General features: G+C 47.0%; 1 protein-coding gene across 1 annotated transcript in view; it reads right to left on the reverse strand.

Annotated features, from left to right (window-relative positions):
* Window positions 1–326: 326 nt before the first annotated feature.
* The window catches only part of RASSF2 (Ras association domain family member 2), a 42,197-nt gene continuing 27,313 nt past the window's right edge, over window positions 327–15,210 (reverse strand). Inside the window, exons 4-12 of the mRNA XM_008068916.2 lie at window positions 14,396–14,471; window positions 12,214–12,365; window positions 9,540–9,628; window positions 7,625–7,785; window positions 6,708–6,809; window positions 4,744–4,795; window positions 3,885–4,006; window positions 2,343–2,440; window positions 327–741 (exon numbers count right to left, since the gene is read on the reverse strand). Coding sequence (XP_008067107.1) covers window positions 672–741; window positions 2,343–2,440; window positions 3,885–4,006; window positions 4,744–4,795; window positions 6,708–6,809; window positions 7,625–7,785; window positions 9,540–9,628; window positions 12,214–12,365; window positions 14,396–14,471 — 922 coding nt within the window. The 3' untranslated portion in view covers window positions 327–671. The remainder of the gene's footprint in view (window positions 742–2,342; window positions 2,441–3,884; window positions 4,007–4,743; window positions 4,796–6,707; window positions 6,810–7,624; window positions 7,786–9,539; window positions 9,629–12,213; window positions 12,366–14,395; window positions 14,472–15,210) is intronic.

The following is a 15,210-nucleotide window of genomic DNA, read 5'->3' on the forward strand; positions in this document are numbered from 1 at the left end:
CTAGAGGTGGCCATGGAGGCAGGGATAGAGGCAGAATCCATTCTTTAAAGGTGTTCACACAACATCACATACATCACACTGGTGACTTAAAACGATCAAAGTTTCCAGTGTAAAAATTTGTGGGCTTATTTCAACCCTATGATAATTTATCTTTTCCTTTCCCCAAGGGTATGGGGCTGTTACTTTGTTAATTTCCAAGAATCTCTCATCCACTGATCGGTCCTTCTAGGCATACAAGGAGAATTTCTACTAACACATAAATCCTTCAAATGGTGAGCATGAAGAACCCCTTCCCCTTCTAGCCATGGGCAGACATATGGCTGTTCCATGGCACTAGTGCAGGTTGCTCGGAATTTAAGTACATGTGAAAACATCAGATAGGCACCTGAACATGTACCATGTGTGTATGTGTGTACACAAACATACATTTCGTGCCCTCCTTAAAAATCAACAGTCCTTGTGAGTGAAGGAAACTCGAGCAGGGATCCAGGAATGGTGAGCTGAGTTGTCTGCTGACTTCTTTGTCCTGCTCAAGGGAACTAGTGAAGGTTTGCCCAGAGATAGAGAGATTTGTATCTGAATGTTTCCATGGAAAGAAGGCTCGCAGCTTCCTCTGGGTCTTCTCAGGTCAATGTGGCTCCTGGGGTGTCTGGATCCCCTCATTCTGTGGCTCAGATTGTTGCCGGGGTCTCGGCTATCTCCTCCAGCCTCTGCCGAATCATTAGCCGGAGCACGGTGTACCTGGGGACAAGAAATAGGTTTGGGGAAGAGCAATGATCTTCCTGGCCACCCAGGTCATACCAAGTAACACCAGGTAACACCAGGCAACATCAGGTAACAACAGGTAAAACCAAGTAATACCAGGTAACATCAGGTAACACCAGGTAATGTCAGGTAACACCAAAGTCACATCAGGTAACAGTGAGTCTCCTGCCCCTTTACTTCCATGACTTGCCCACTCTTTAGTCACTTTGTTGCTTGTGTTCATTTTCACAACAGAACGAGAAGGAATAAAGAGGCCAAATCCAGCTTAGATTATTTTACTAAGGTTAGAACATCTGGCAAAAGACAGATGTAAAGGTAGAAACAACAAAAACAACAATAATAAAGTTTCTATGAACTGAGTGCTGACTCTGCCCAAGACACTCTGCATAGCACTTTATATGCACAGTAGCTCATTACTCACCTAGACTGGACTATGTGAAATTGATCCTTTTGGGAGAACTGACAGAAATGACAACTTCCTATGGTTTAACCTTATATCAGAGCCTGCATTTGGCCCCAGAGGCCACAGCAACAAGTAGGCATGGAAGTCCACGGCTGATGGGTGAATTCAGGCTTCCCAAGACTTTCCTGAACGGTGGCACTGCAGCTACCAGAATGAGCACTACTATGCAGGCCTAAGGGGACACAACCTTTATGTTTAGGGCTTTGCACTGCACAGTAAAGGCTTTTAAAATTTAGGCCATAGTCAGTGTTCAATATAAATGTTAACTGCTATCATACTAGTTATTATCATCCATAAAACACATGCAGCACTGGCTTTAGTCTCCAGAGGCGAAAAATCACTCACCCTACCATATCTATGAAAATCAGTCTATTCTATAATTAAACATGGCAAAAAAAAAAAAAAAATACATAAAATTCTCCCCAGAAAAAAGCTTCACTGGACTTTTCAACCCAAATGAAATTTCCAGAAGAGAAAAACAGGGAAGAAGGATGAGAAGAAAGGATTTTAGAAGTAGGTAGTTCAGACTACATGCACTGCTAAGACAACCTTCCTGAAATCCTGAGACTGCTGGGTCTTGGTTAGCACTTTTTGCCCTCACCCCTCAGACAAGTGGGGGTGCCACTAGCCCCGGGCTGAGGGGTGTGCCATCCCTTGAGTTTACCCCAGACTCCGCCCAAGACTTTGGAAATAGTCCCTTCATCCAATGCTCCTCAAGGACCCTCATCAGAGTGGGCACATGTTTCCTGCTGGGAGCCAGATCATACGTTTAGGACACCAGGATGAAATCACCTCCCCCATTTCTGAATCTAGACCCCAAATAAATGTTACACTAACACCTTCTTTTCAGAGTCCTTCCATAAAAAGGGGAACAAAAGACATTTTGACAGTTCACATCAAAATGAGAAGCTGACATGAGAAGTAGAGAGACAACACACTTAAGTCTTATGTCCCTATCTGAGATCCAGATCTGTCTGTGGGCAGCCCCCCCGAAAAAGGCCCAGAAGACCAGGCCCATGTGGCCACGCAGCACAGTCCTTGCAAGGCGCCTGGCAGAGACCCCTCTCTGGAGGTCCCAAAGAGAGGCCACCAGCACCCCAGAGGCCACGCTTACTTGCGCATCAGCTTCTTTACTTCCCGATCTTCTTCCTCCTGGAGCTTCTGAATGAAGCTTTTGAGCACGGGCATCTCGAACTTGATATACTGGGCCACCTGGGGAGAAAGGAGCAAGTCTGGGATGCATGCCCATCCTGGCATTACTCCAATTCCCTTTGGCATCACTCTCATGCAAGGCACAAAGCCTTAGGAAATACACTTTTCCATTAACCCTGAATTGTCTTCAAGGGAGGGGCCAAGCCTCGTTCTTCTCAAGGCTGGCACAGAGTCTGTGATGATGGTCACTTCATTTATATGACATTGTCTCATAGCTTTTCATGTTTATCTCATGTATCCAGTCTAGGACATGGTGACGTTAAATGTGGGAAAGCACTTTCTCTTGATATAGTGATGCCAAGAAAGAACTGAACCCATGATATTGAATAAACCTCTTTGCTCTCCCCTAAGAAAACGTACAGAACCATGGGTCTCAATGCTCTAACAGGCATCCAAATGTGAACTTGCTTCAAAGAGGCTGTGGGTGGCTCCAGGTGAGTTAAAGTTTTAAAAATGGCTATTTTCCCTCCACCACAACCCCCTCTCTATCACCTCTCCTCCATGGGAGAAGTATATTTCTCCACCCTATTGAAGTTGGGCTTGGCTATGTGACTTGCTTTGGTCAATGGAATGTGTGTGGACATGGCATACATCAAATCTGAATGGAGGTTTCAAATGTGCTTGCATGGGTTGGTCTGGTTTCTTGCACTCCACTATTAGCCATAAGGAGCACCCCTTGAGAAGAAGTCACTGCCCCTAGAGCCCTGGCCTCTGAATGAGACACACTCAAATTTAACCCACAGCCTAGAGTAAAGCCACTGCTACCAACTCACAGAATCAAGAGCAAAAAAGTAAACATTAGTTGTTATAAGCTACTAAGATTTGGAGATGTTTGTTACTGTAGCAAAAGTTGACTGATACACTGCTAACTCCTTGATGTTGCTGAAAGACTTGCAGAAACTTCTCAGTCCTCTTATAGTACCCTAGAAAGGCTCAAGAAATTTATTCTTGGCCAGGCATGATGGCTCATGCCTATAATCCCAGCACTTTGGGAGGCTGAGGTGAGAAGACTGCCTGAGTTCGTGATCAGCCTGAGCAACTTGGCCAGACCTCATCTCTACAATAAATAAAAAAATTAGCGGGGCGTGGTGGTGCATGTCTGTAGCTCCAGCTACTTAGAAGACTGAGGCAGAAGGATCACCTGAACCCAGTAGGTCCAGGCTGCGGTGGCCATGAACGTGCCACTGCACTCCAGCCTGTGCAACAGATGAGACTCCAACTCAAAAAAGAAAAAAAAAAGAAATTTATTCCTTTTCTGCCTAAGCATTCCTCCAACACCCCCACAGGGCACACCCTCAACCTTTAAGAAAGCCTGATTTTGAAGAATGACATTAAAAGGGGGTATGCTCCTTGGTCAAAAAGTCATGCTATACCCCAGACGAAGGTAACCTAATCAAATCCCCATCCTTCTGAGGACCAGCCACCCAACCCACAGGGGACTCACATCATAGGTGACTTCCTCCACTTGGTCCTTCTCCATAAGGAACACTTTGGAGACCTGCTCACATGGACCTTGGAGGATTCGGGCAATCAGGGGGTAATCTGTGGACTTCAGCTTCTGTTTCTCTGCAAGCACACACAACCAGAAGCAGCTCTGAGTCCAGCCAGAGGCCCTTCTCATCTTAAGTAGTGGTCAATGCAGGGGCTCCAATGGACCAGACACCTTAGGAGATGTGGTCGTACAAGTCAAGAGACTTCCCATTCCCCTCCCCCACAAAATACTATCATGCCTCAAACCCTTTGGAGGAATTGGGTTTTTGTTTTTTTTTTTGAGTTGGAGTCTCACTCAGTTGCCCAGACTGGAGTGCAGTGGCCGCTTCCGGCCACCGCAGCCTTGACCTGCTGGGCTCCGGCGATCCTTCCGCCTCAGCCTTCCGAGTAGCCGGAATTACAGGCGCACGCTACCACGCCCGGCTGATTTTTTGATTTATTGTAGAGATGAGGTCTCGTTGCCCAGGCGGGTCTCTAACGCGCGGGCTCAGGCAATCCACTCACCTCAGCCTCCCAAAGCCGCGGGATTACAGGCTGAGCCACCGAGCCCGGCAGGAATTGGGTTTATCTGTCTCGCAGGAATCTCTAGTTCCTTTTTTAATAGGCAGTTAGGTGCCAGGTTTGTTCACTGACCATATAAAGCCTTCCCCAGTGGACTCCTCCAGCAAGCCCATCCACCCTGGAGACAAAACAACATCTGGAAGTTTCCAAAACCCAAACAACAAGAGAATGAGGCAGAGGTATTTTTTATTTAACTTTGCTATTTTGAGTTAATTAGAAGTTTTAAAGTACATTGTGGTCTTCAGACTCACCACCACTGGTATGGACCACGTACAAAGCAAACTCCTCCGCTGAATTCTCAATCTGAGTCAGGAGCAAAAGAGACTTGTTGAAAGCATATAGTTATGCATCCTAATTTTGAGTCATTCCCTCATCTTCAACACTGCAAAACTAAATAAATTTTAGGCTCTTTAGGGGGGATAGCTATTTACCTACAACTCTTAGAAGTGATGAGGAGATGGGCTAGGGAGATAACTTTATCAGTGATACAGCCATGTGTCACTTAACGAAACATTCTGAGAAAAGTGTCCTTAGGTGATTTCATTGTTGTGCAACCAACACAGAGTGGTTTTTGTACTCACACAAGCTTACTACACACCTAGGCTGCATGGTATTGCCTGCTGCACTTGGGCTACAAAGCTGTACATAATGTGACTATACTGAACACTGCAGGGAATTATAACACAATGGTAAGTATTTGTATATCTAAACCTAACTAAACATCAAAAAGATACAGTACAAATCTTTTTTTTTTTTGGTTGGAGTCTCACTCCATCACCCAGGCTGAAGTGCAGTGGCACACTCACAGCCACCCCAACGTCAACCTGCTGGGATCCAGCAATCCCTCTGCCTCAGCCTTCCAAATAGCTGGAACTTACAGGCACGTGCTACAATGACTGGCTAATTTTTTTATTTATTGTAGAGACGATAAATAAAAAAATTAGCCAGCCATGTTGCCTAGGCTGGTCTCGAACTCGTGGACTCAGGCAATCCTCTTGCCTCGGCCTCCCAAAGTGCTGGGATTACAAGGCTTCAGTTACCACGCCTGGCCAGTATTATAATCTTAAAGGATCACCACATATTTAATTTGTCATAGACTGAAATGTTATATTGTACATATGTGACTGTAATAGGTAATAGCCAACATTTATTGCAATATGTCAGCCCTGGTTCTACATATTTTACATGTAATTCATCTAATACTCAAGACTATACTATAACAAGGTCCCATTATCCTCATTTTATAGATCAGGAGGCAGAAGCACAGGCAGATGAATTAACTTGCCAAATTCGTCCAACTAGCAAGTGGTAGATGGAGATTTGGACTCAGAGCCTGTGTTCTTAGACTGCTAAGCTACACTGGCTTTCATTAAAAATAAGAATAACTTGGCCAGGCATGGGGCTTATGCCTGTAATCCCAGCACTTTGGGAGGCTGAGGTGGGAGGATTGCTTGAGCCCAAGAGTTCAAGACCAGCCTGAGCAACATAGCAAGATCTCATCCCCACCAAAAAAAATCAAAAATTTAGACAGGTGTGGTGGTGCACATCTGCAGTCCCAGCTACCTGGGGGAGTGAGGGCTTAAGCAGAAGGATTGCCTGAGCCCAGAAGTTTGAGGCTGTGGTGAGCTATGCTCATGCCACTGTACTCCAGCCTGGGCAACAGAGTGAGACCCCTGACTCAAAACAATAAACTAATAAGAAAACCTGTTCTCCAAGAGAATTACAAGGAGACTGTGGAGAGCATAGTGTAACAGGACTTTAAAGCCCTCATGCACTATAATTTGCACATCTATTTAAATACCATTTTTCAAAGAAGGTTCCCCAACTGTGTCTCAGAAGTCAATCTGTACACCGAACCCATAACAGTCAGCAGGCCCCAGGGTCCCTCTATAGTAGCCCATAAAGGACCTAGGGACTGGTGTTTCTTAAGCTTCAACAGGCATCAGATCCCCTGCAGGCCTTGTTAAACGGGTTCCTTGGCTGCACCCTCAGTATTCCTGATTCAGCGGGTCTGGGGCAGGGCCTGAGAATCTGCTTTTCTGACAAGCTCCCAGGTGGTGCTGATGCTGTAGACCTTGCTTTGAAAAGTGAGTCTAAAGAACCCACGCCCTCTGCCCATCACCCCCGAATCATACCCTCTCCACAGCTCCCCCTCTGGGGTCCCAGGGCACACACGTGTGACCTCATCTGTGGCCAGCCAGCAAAGGGAACTTGCCTTAAATTTATTGAGCAGCAGTTTCAGGACCTGCGGGGTGGTCATGGTGCTGTTGATGCGGACGTTGGTGACGGAGCCATAAGCCGGCGTGAACACTGATGTCTGTCAATAGAGGGATCCAGCTCAGGATGAGAGTGGAAACAAGAACGGAATACTAAAACCCAGGTGTGGCACAGGGCACAGTGACAACGGTACTCAAAATGGACTCCCCGAGAATCCCCGGCCACCTGGCAAGGAGCGGTCTTTGTAGATAAAGCAGCCCTGGGTTTGCCTAAATCATTTAGTCCCTGCTCAGGTCTGAGCTTGCCCAATGGCAGGGTTAGGAAGAGGAATAGGGCCAGATAAGTGAGGCCCACTCTCCAAGGAAAACATCCACAAACACCCTTCCCTGAGACTTCACCACAAGGAGGATGCTGACTACTCTCTCACTATGCACTTGCCTTGGGGTGTGGGATTTGAACCAAGCACCAGGAGGAAAGGAGGGGTCAGTTAGCTTGGGATAGGGAGTGTGCACTGACACCCCCAGATCCAAAACCCACAGCCCTGCTTCAGAGAAAGCCCTCAGCTCAGGGAAAAGCCAGCCTGTGTATCAGCCGGGAGGCACAGTGTGCAAGAAGAGAGGTAATGCATTGATTTGCCGGGGGGGATTGATGAGATGTATTTATAGGGTCTTGAAGGCTATAGCACTGAGTTCACCCATCACCCTAGGGGGAGCCCCTAGTAGGTTTGAGCCTTCCCACCTGGGTCTCCTCAGCCCTCAGGAAGCTAGCAGAGCTTGCAGCCCACCCACCCAGAGACTAATCAGCAACCACCGGGCTTCCCAGGTGTCCCACCACGGACTACATGGCTATAGCTCTCAAGTGGCAGCTGCCGAAGAAGGGGTCTTGTCCCCTTTCTCCACCCTCCATCCACTCTACCTTATGATTGTAGAAATGGCCGTTGATGGAGAAGCGGTGGCGTCTGATTCGCCGTTGGTCACTGGGTGTCCTCACATTGCCACGGCGACGCACCCCAACATCACTACGTGTGCGCATCAGCTGTGGGGTGTCTTCCTGTAGAGGCCTCAGGCCCCTGGAGTCTGAAAAGAAATCGGGAAATAAGCTCTGTCTGTCTGAACGAACCCGGGACGTGGCACTTTACGTGTGGTCCCTTCTTTGTGGCCAATGCTATAGCACCCACTGCCTAAAAAAAAAAAAAAAAAAGTGTGTATGTGTATATATATACTTTATAAAAATAGTATTTTCTGGGTTGGACATGGGGACACCTGTGGTCCCAGCCACTCAGGAGGCTGAGGTAGGAGAATTGCTTGAGCCCAGGAGTTTGAGGCTGCAGTGAGCTACAACTGTGCCTCTGCACTCCAGTCTGGGTGACAAAGAGAGACCTCATCACTAAAAAAAGAAAGAAAAAAAAAACTTACTTTCTTCTGAGGGAAAAACATAATGCATAATTTACTGAGAAGTTATACAGTGAAAAGGTTCAGTACACAGACTACAGAGCCAGACTCCCTGGGTTCAAATCCCAGCTCCACTATTACCACGTATCACTAACTTCTCTGTGCCTCTGTTTTTTTTAACCTGTAAAATGACATAATAATAATTTTAATGGGGATGGAGCTTCAGTTTTACAAGATCAAGAAAGCTCCGGGATGGAAGGTGGTGATGGTTGCACAACCATATGAACGTATGTAATACCAGTGAACTATATACTTAAAAACAGCTGATATGGTAAGTTTTATGTTATGTGTATTTTACCACAATAAAAAATTGAAAAAAATTCTTAATAGAGCATATACATATAAATATACAGGAATTCCATGACATCGTTCTCTCTTTGCATACAGTACTAAATATTAAATACTGACATTAATCATTTGTGAAGCACAAGTAGGTTGATCTGTTTTTATTCAAATATATTTAACCCATGTTATATTAAAAAAGATTTTGCAAACTGACAACATCTATCAAAATTGCTAGCACATGTAGGCTCAAACCCAAAATCCTGCAGACACACTGACAAATGCATGATCTAACGTGTATATAAGACTGCAAGCTTGTCACACCAAAGATTGCAAAGGACTTAAGTATTATCAATAGGGAGTAATTCAATCATCATTTTTTCCATACAATGGAATAAAACAAGAGCTGCAAAGAATGAGGAGGCTCCTTATAGGTTTATATGGCACAATCCCCAAGATAAACTGGTCAATGGAAACAATAATGTGCAAAATGCTACCACTGGTATAAAAAGAGAAGAAGAGAACTCATATCCATCCATAAAGGTGTGTTGGTGTATATTTACCTGAATTTGCATGGACTATCTGGGAAGGATGGCCTAGGGTTGCTTCTAGATGGGTAGATGAGGTGAGTGACTTTTAATTACTTCCTTTTAATACCTTTTGGTTTTTTGTTTTGTTTTGTTTTTGAGTCAGTCTCATTCCATCACCTAGGCTTGACTGCAGTGGCATTATCACGGCTCACTGCAGCCTCGATTTCTTAGGCTTAGGTGATCCTTCCACCCTAGCCTCCCGAGTAACTGGGACTAGAAGGCATGTGCCACCACATTCAATTAATTTTTTTTTTCAATTTCTTGTAGAGACAAGGTCTCACTATGGTGCCCAGGCTAGTCTTTAATTCCTGGTCCCAAGAAGTCCTCCCACTTCAGCCTACCAAAGTGCTGGGATTACAGGCATGAGCCTCTGCATCTGGTCTACCTTTTGAATTTTGAACCATGCAAATTGTTTACTCTCAAAAATAAATAATAGTTTACAACATCTATCAGAGAGATCTTTACACAGTGGGCACTTCACCCGAGGCTTCTCCACAGTGTGTGTACCTGTGGGGCTCGGAGTCGGGTCGCTCTCAGCCGACGCGTCCACCTCTGAGATCTGAATGTTGGGCATGGTGAGGGGCTTCAGGATGGTGCTGAGGGGGTGGAAGACAAACAAAAAGGAGATCAAATTAGCTTCTGTGGGGAGATGGCCCCACTCCTGTCCCACCCCACCCTTCAAGGAGAGCACTCTGCTCGTGCCAAGCTGGGTACCCATACACATCAGGCAACAAAGGATCTGAGGCTGGCCCAGCTCCCAGGCTGAGCAGTGGAGGGGGAGGCAGATTTGGGGGAGAGAAGATGTTCTTTCCCAGCATCTGCAGCAACACAAGTACCCGATTCATCAAGCCCAGGATGGAGAACCCCAGAAAACAAAACCCATGTGTTGCCTACACTGAGTTTCTAAGCACGTATGGGCTCTGGGGCTTATTTGGAAAATGCTAATAACAGCCATTTGTTCTGCAGGACAGAGTTCCAGTTCAGAACTATTTTAGTTGGAGGAATAACTCATAGATTGCTTCTGGCATCTAAAAGGAATGGAAAGTAATAGGCTGGGTAGTTGCAAGAATCGGGGGAACTTTGGAAGGAGCACTGAGGACAGGGTTCTCAGGATCACGAGGACAGAGTCCTCAGCCAAGCTGGAGAAAGAGCCATAAGCAAGAAGTCTGAGTTGAGACCTGGGTTTGTCATGATCACGGTAAGGACAATGGGAGCAGCTCAGGGAAACACCCCAAACCAACAGAGGATTTGGCTGCAAAGAAGGATCATACTTGACCAATTAAGACTGTCCCATGGTGAGAAGAGCATGGGCTTTCTGGGTTCCAATAGTGATAGGTCTCGTGTTCTGGGAATGATAGTTGCAAGAGAAGATAACTGACATAGAAAATCTGAAAGAACTTCCTAGTATAATCTAACTCATAGACCCAGAAGGGATCTCGTCAGAGCCTCTCGAGAGCAGGGAGCTCTTGGCACCATAGTGTCCCTTTCCCACTCCCTGGTCCAAAAACCTCTTTCTTGCCAAAGCAGAAACTCAGCATCCTTCTTAACACAGTGGCCCCAGTATTCACTTTATATAACTGGTATCTGGATGACATCACTTATCATGCCTGAAAATGTTCTCAAAGTATTTTGCACGTTTCAAAGGCCAACCAAGCCCAGCTTGATGCCACAGGGAAGGGAGCACAAATGATTATACACAGTGAAGGACCTCTGAGCAGCACCAGCCAAAGACCACAAAGTCAAATAAAATTTAATCAAATACAGTGATAGTTCCAAAAGCAAAGTAGAATGTGGAACCAGCGAAATTAGCTGAAACCAAAGAACCTTGACCAGACAGCCCAGCACCCAATGGGACAGGCAACAACGTTCCTCCTTAAATGTCCTTGGACGGAAACCAGATCAGCTCCAGGGTTTGGCCACATTGCAGGTTTCTCTCAATTCTAGAGACAGATGGATTTGGCTGTGGAGTTTAACAAAACGTTCAATGTGGCCAACAGAAAGGGCTTGGTTCTCGTGTAAACTAAAAAAAAAATCACTGTGGTTTTGGCTGAGAGGCCAGCACACTCCACCCAGGCTCTGGCCTGAAGACAGTCAGCATCAGCAAGTTTCAGGACAGAACAAAGCAAGTCACTTGATCCTAAAACTCAAGTCTCAGAAACACAATAAAAAGGGTGTGCCTTACTAGATGCAGTCAATGATTTATCTGGCCACCAGGGTTGGGAAGGAACCAGCTAGGTCCTCCCAGGCCTCCAGGTGGGGACCCAGAGGAGAGGACTTCCCAGACTACTGGCCATGCTGCTGCGATCTGGCTCTAGGTGTGGTCTGAAGGGAGCAGACCCCTGGCTGACCTCACCTGATTGGCTGACATGATCTGACATTGTATTTCCACTTCCAGGTTCCCCCGAGCCTCAAAGAGCTTAGGTTAGAAGGTTCAAGCCAGCCGGGCTTGGTGGCTCTGCTTGTAATCCTGTGCCTTTGGGAGGCTGAGGTGAGTGGATTGCCTGAGCCCACGGGTTCGAGACTCGCCTAGGCAGGCGAGACCTCATCTCTACAATAAATCAAAAAATCAGCCGGGCGTGGTAGCGCGCGCCTGTAATTCCGGCTACTCGGAAGGCTGCAGCAGAAGGATCGCTGGAGTCCAGCAGGTCGAGGCTGCGGTGGCCGGGAGCGGCCACTGCACTCCAGTCTGGGCGACAGAGTGAGACTCCAACTCAAAAAAAAAAAAAAAAAAAAAAGGTTCAAGCCTTAGTGTCTCTGGAGCGGGTCCTTTGCAGGAGGAATGGTCCCAATGGGGATGACACTGGGGCATTGGGTGTCCTGTCAGAAACCCGCAGGCTAGGCTTAGCCAGTCACTAGCAGCCCCTCTCAGGGACTCCAGAATTCTCCAGGAAGGAGGATACGCTGTCACCTCAGCCTTGGTGTGCAGGGTGCTCCCTCTCTGACTCAGCAGATCCCCTCCTCTTTGTGACTTTACTTGGTGACTGATGACAGGATGGAGGCCCGACTGCACAAGCATCTGCCCTTTTCTTCTAATCCCAAACCCAAAGTAGGTGGGCGGTGGACATGGTAGAAACAGGAGCTGGGGCCAAGACTGGAGGGGAAGGTGGCATCTGTCTGCTTGAGAACACACAGAACCCCCCGGTACCCCAGTCACCTCCCAGCCCCATCACGCCTCACTCACCCCTGAGCCCCCAAGTTGCAGCCGGAGTGCCAGGAGGACGAGGATGGAGGGGGCCGGATGCGCTCACGGTCATCCTGCATCTGCAGACGAATGGGCCGGCGCAGGCCCCAAGAGATGTTCAGCAGCCCCTCCACGATGAACTCGTCTTCTTCCTGCCCCCAAAGCAATCGGCTGGTGTGAGCCCAGGAAAGCCCCGCAGAAGCCAGGACCACACTGGGAAACGAATGGCAGCATCCTTCATGGGTCCCAGCTGGGTGGTGCACTAAGACTGTATTCCCAGGATTGCCCAGTCCACATCCCAGGTCTAAGACACTCTCTACTGTAAACTACCGCTGAGCCTGCAGCTAACCTCACAGGTCAGCACAAAAGTTGCCTTGAAATTCAAATATACGTGTGCAAGTTATAAAAAACATTTCATGTTTATACCAATGAGCTTTAAAGAAAGCAGAATATATCTCCTAAAATAAGTGAGACTAGCCTTGCTGACAGAAGCAAGGACTTAATTCTTGAGTTCGCTGCTTTCCCTTCCCCTACTATAGAAAGTGAAGTATCTTGAGCTATGAAGTATGTTTAGCAAGCTGACCCACTGGTGGAAGAAGATTTAAAGCAACATTTCCCCAAGTTTATTCCATAGAATACCAGCTCCTCTATCAGTTGAACTGTTGCCTTTAATAGGGTGTCAAGTGATTGTGAGCTGAGAGAGGCTGTGCTAATCAGATTTCCTAACAGCAGAATGCCCCAGAGCCTATAATAAGCTAATGTGCTATATGAAGATTCTCCCAGAGGTGAATAGGTCCTGCAAGAGATCCTAACTTGTACTCAAAGGTTGCTGAATAATAAGTTAAATATAAAATCGTTCTAAGGGCATTTACACACTCCATCCCAAAGAAGTGGATCTCATGCATGAGCATGAAACCCTTTAATTATGGAGAACTTTGAGGATTTATTTTATAGGACGTACCCCAGGAAAGCTATTTAAGGACCAATATCTTGCTCACTGACACAACCGTTAATTAGTGGAAACCTCAAAGACAGTGCCTAAAAGGGTCAGGCCTCCTCTCCCCAGTCTCAGAAAACCCTTCTGAACCCATGCTGGGTCATGGCCACATCTTCAGGACAAGCCCCGTAGGTAAAAATGACATCTGCTCAATAAACAACTAACCTGGGTCCCAGGATCATCCTTAGAGATGGAGGATGGAAGAAAAAAGGGCAAGAGAGAAATGGAACAATTTTAGGACATTTGGGACTCCTGGGGGAGAGAGGCTTTATGGAAGCATCAGCTGTACATATATGGCCTTCCAGCTGGTCAAGGAGAGCACCATTGCTTTACAGGACCATAGGACAGAATTTAACCCAGAATAGGACCTTGCCTAAGTAGACTGGTTCGAAGAACACAGAAAAGGCCACCACATCCCACCTACTGTCCCCAACTAGCCTGCCTTAGGAGCTGATATTCTACCCTCTTCTATCTACTTCCATGGGTTAAATTGCCATGGCCAACACCCTGAAAATGTGTTTTGAAGGTACTACACGTATGTACCCTCTTATCAGTCAAGAATGCTTGAGTATAAATTACCAGACTCCTTAAAACTCCCCATCTATCTGATAACAGACTTTACAGAAATGGATACAGGAGGAGTAAGCTTAGATTCAGGATGGGGGCTGGGGAACGTCAGATGGATATCAAAGGGCATTCAAGAAGGCAGCCTCAGAAGACGGCTTGCAGCTGTGGCCTCACTCAGAGAATGGCATGTTATGGCAGCGTTGGGCTGTGAAAAGCACCCAAAGCTTATATGCTGCACAGGTGCCTAGGGAAACACAAAGGACTGGGGAAATTTCCTGAACTGCCCAAAAAGAAGACTCCTACTTGGGAGTCATGTGAGTCATTTCCTGAAGCCCTCCCTGGAGACTGTCCCCTCTGAGGCTGTGCCAGCCCAGCCACACATTCACAGGCATTTCTCTGGAACAGACAAATGCATCCTTTTTAGAATAAAACTTGGCCTGGCGTTTCTTTCCAGGGAACCCCAAGGATTCTCAGTAACATCTTAAATGAGAGGTCACTGACTGTGGAAGAAGAAGTGGGGACCTCTAGGAACCTCCGGGACCCTCGGATCCAGGACACAAATTGACCATGACCCACTCAGGGCAGGAGACTCACAGGCTTTCCCTAGGCACTCCTTACCTCTCGGTGTCGGAGCTGCAAATTCTGGCCTTCATAGTACAAGTTGTAGGTCTTCAGATGCAGGAGAAGTTCGTTCCTTCAGGGAAAAAGATACAAGAGGTGCAACAGGTCAGCTGAAGCCACTTATAGTGCAGTGGTTCCCTTTTTTCACCTCTGGCCTTCAGTCACTCCACTTGGGGGGTTTGTCCACATGTGTTCATGCACACACACACACACACACACACACACACACACACACACACACACACTTCCACCACCACCACCACCCCATCCCCATCTTCCCCCATGACCAAGGTCAAGAGTAAACACCATCCCAGAACAGGTTGACTGCAAGGAGCAGTTCCAAAGCACCAAGGCAGGCTTCATCTGCTGACAAAGGCGGGCATCAGGACAACAGTCTCCCAAGTCCAAGTGAAATAAGCAGGCATTAAAAAGTCACAGATTTGGCTTGGTGCAATGGTGCATGCCTATGATTCCAGCACTTTTGAGAGGCCAAGGCAAGAGGAATTCTTGAGCCCAGGAGTTCAAGACCAGTATGGACAACAGAGCAAGATCTTGTCTCTATAAGAAAATTTTTAAATGATTAGCCAGGTGTTGTAGTGTATGCCTGTGGTCCCAGCTGCTTGGGAGGCTGAGGTAGAAGGATCACCTGAGCCCAGGAGGTGAAGACTGTGGTGAGTTGTGATTGTGCCACTGTACTCCAGCCTGGGCAATGAAGCAAGATCCCCCAACTCAAAAAAAAAAAACAACAAAAAACCTGTTGGGAGCCAGCCATGGAGGCCCACTGAGCGTTAGGGATCAGGAAGGGCCGTTGA

Source organism: Carlito syrichta, unplaced genomic scaffold (assembly GCF_000164805.1).
Source record: "Carlito syrichta isolate Samal-C Ts95f unplaced genomic scaffold, Tarsius_syrichta-2.0.1 Scaffold311675, whole genome shotgun sequence".
In the NCBI taxonomy this organism is placed as follows: domain Eukaryota; kingdom Metazoa; phylum Chordata; class Mammalia; order Primates; family Tarsiidae; genus Carlito; species Carlito syrichta.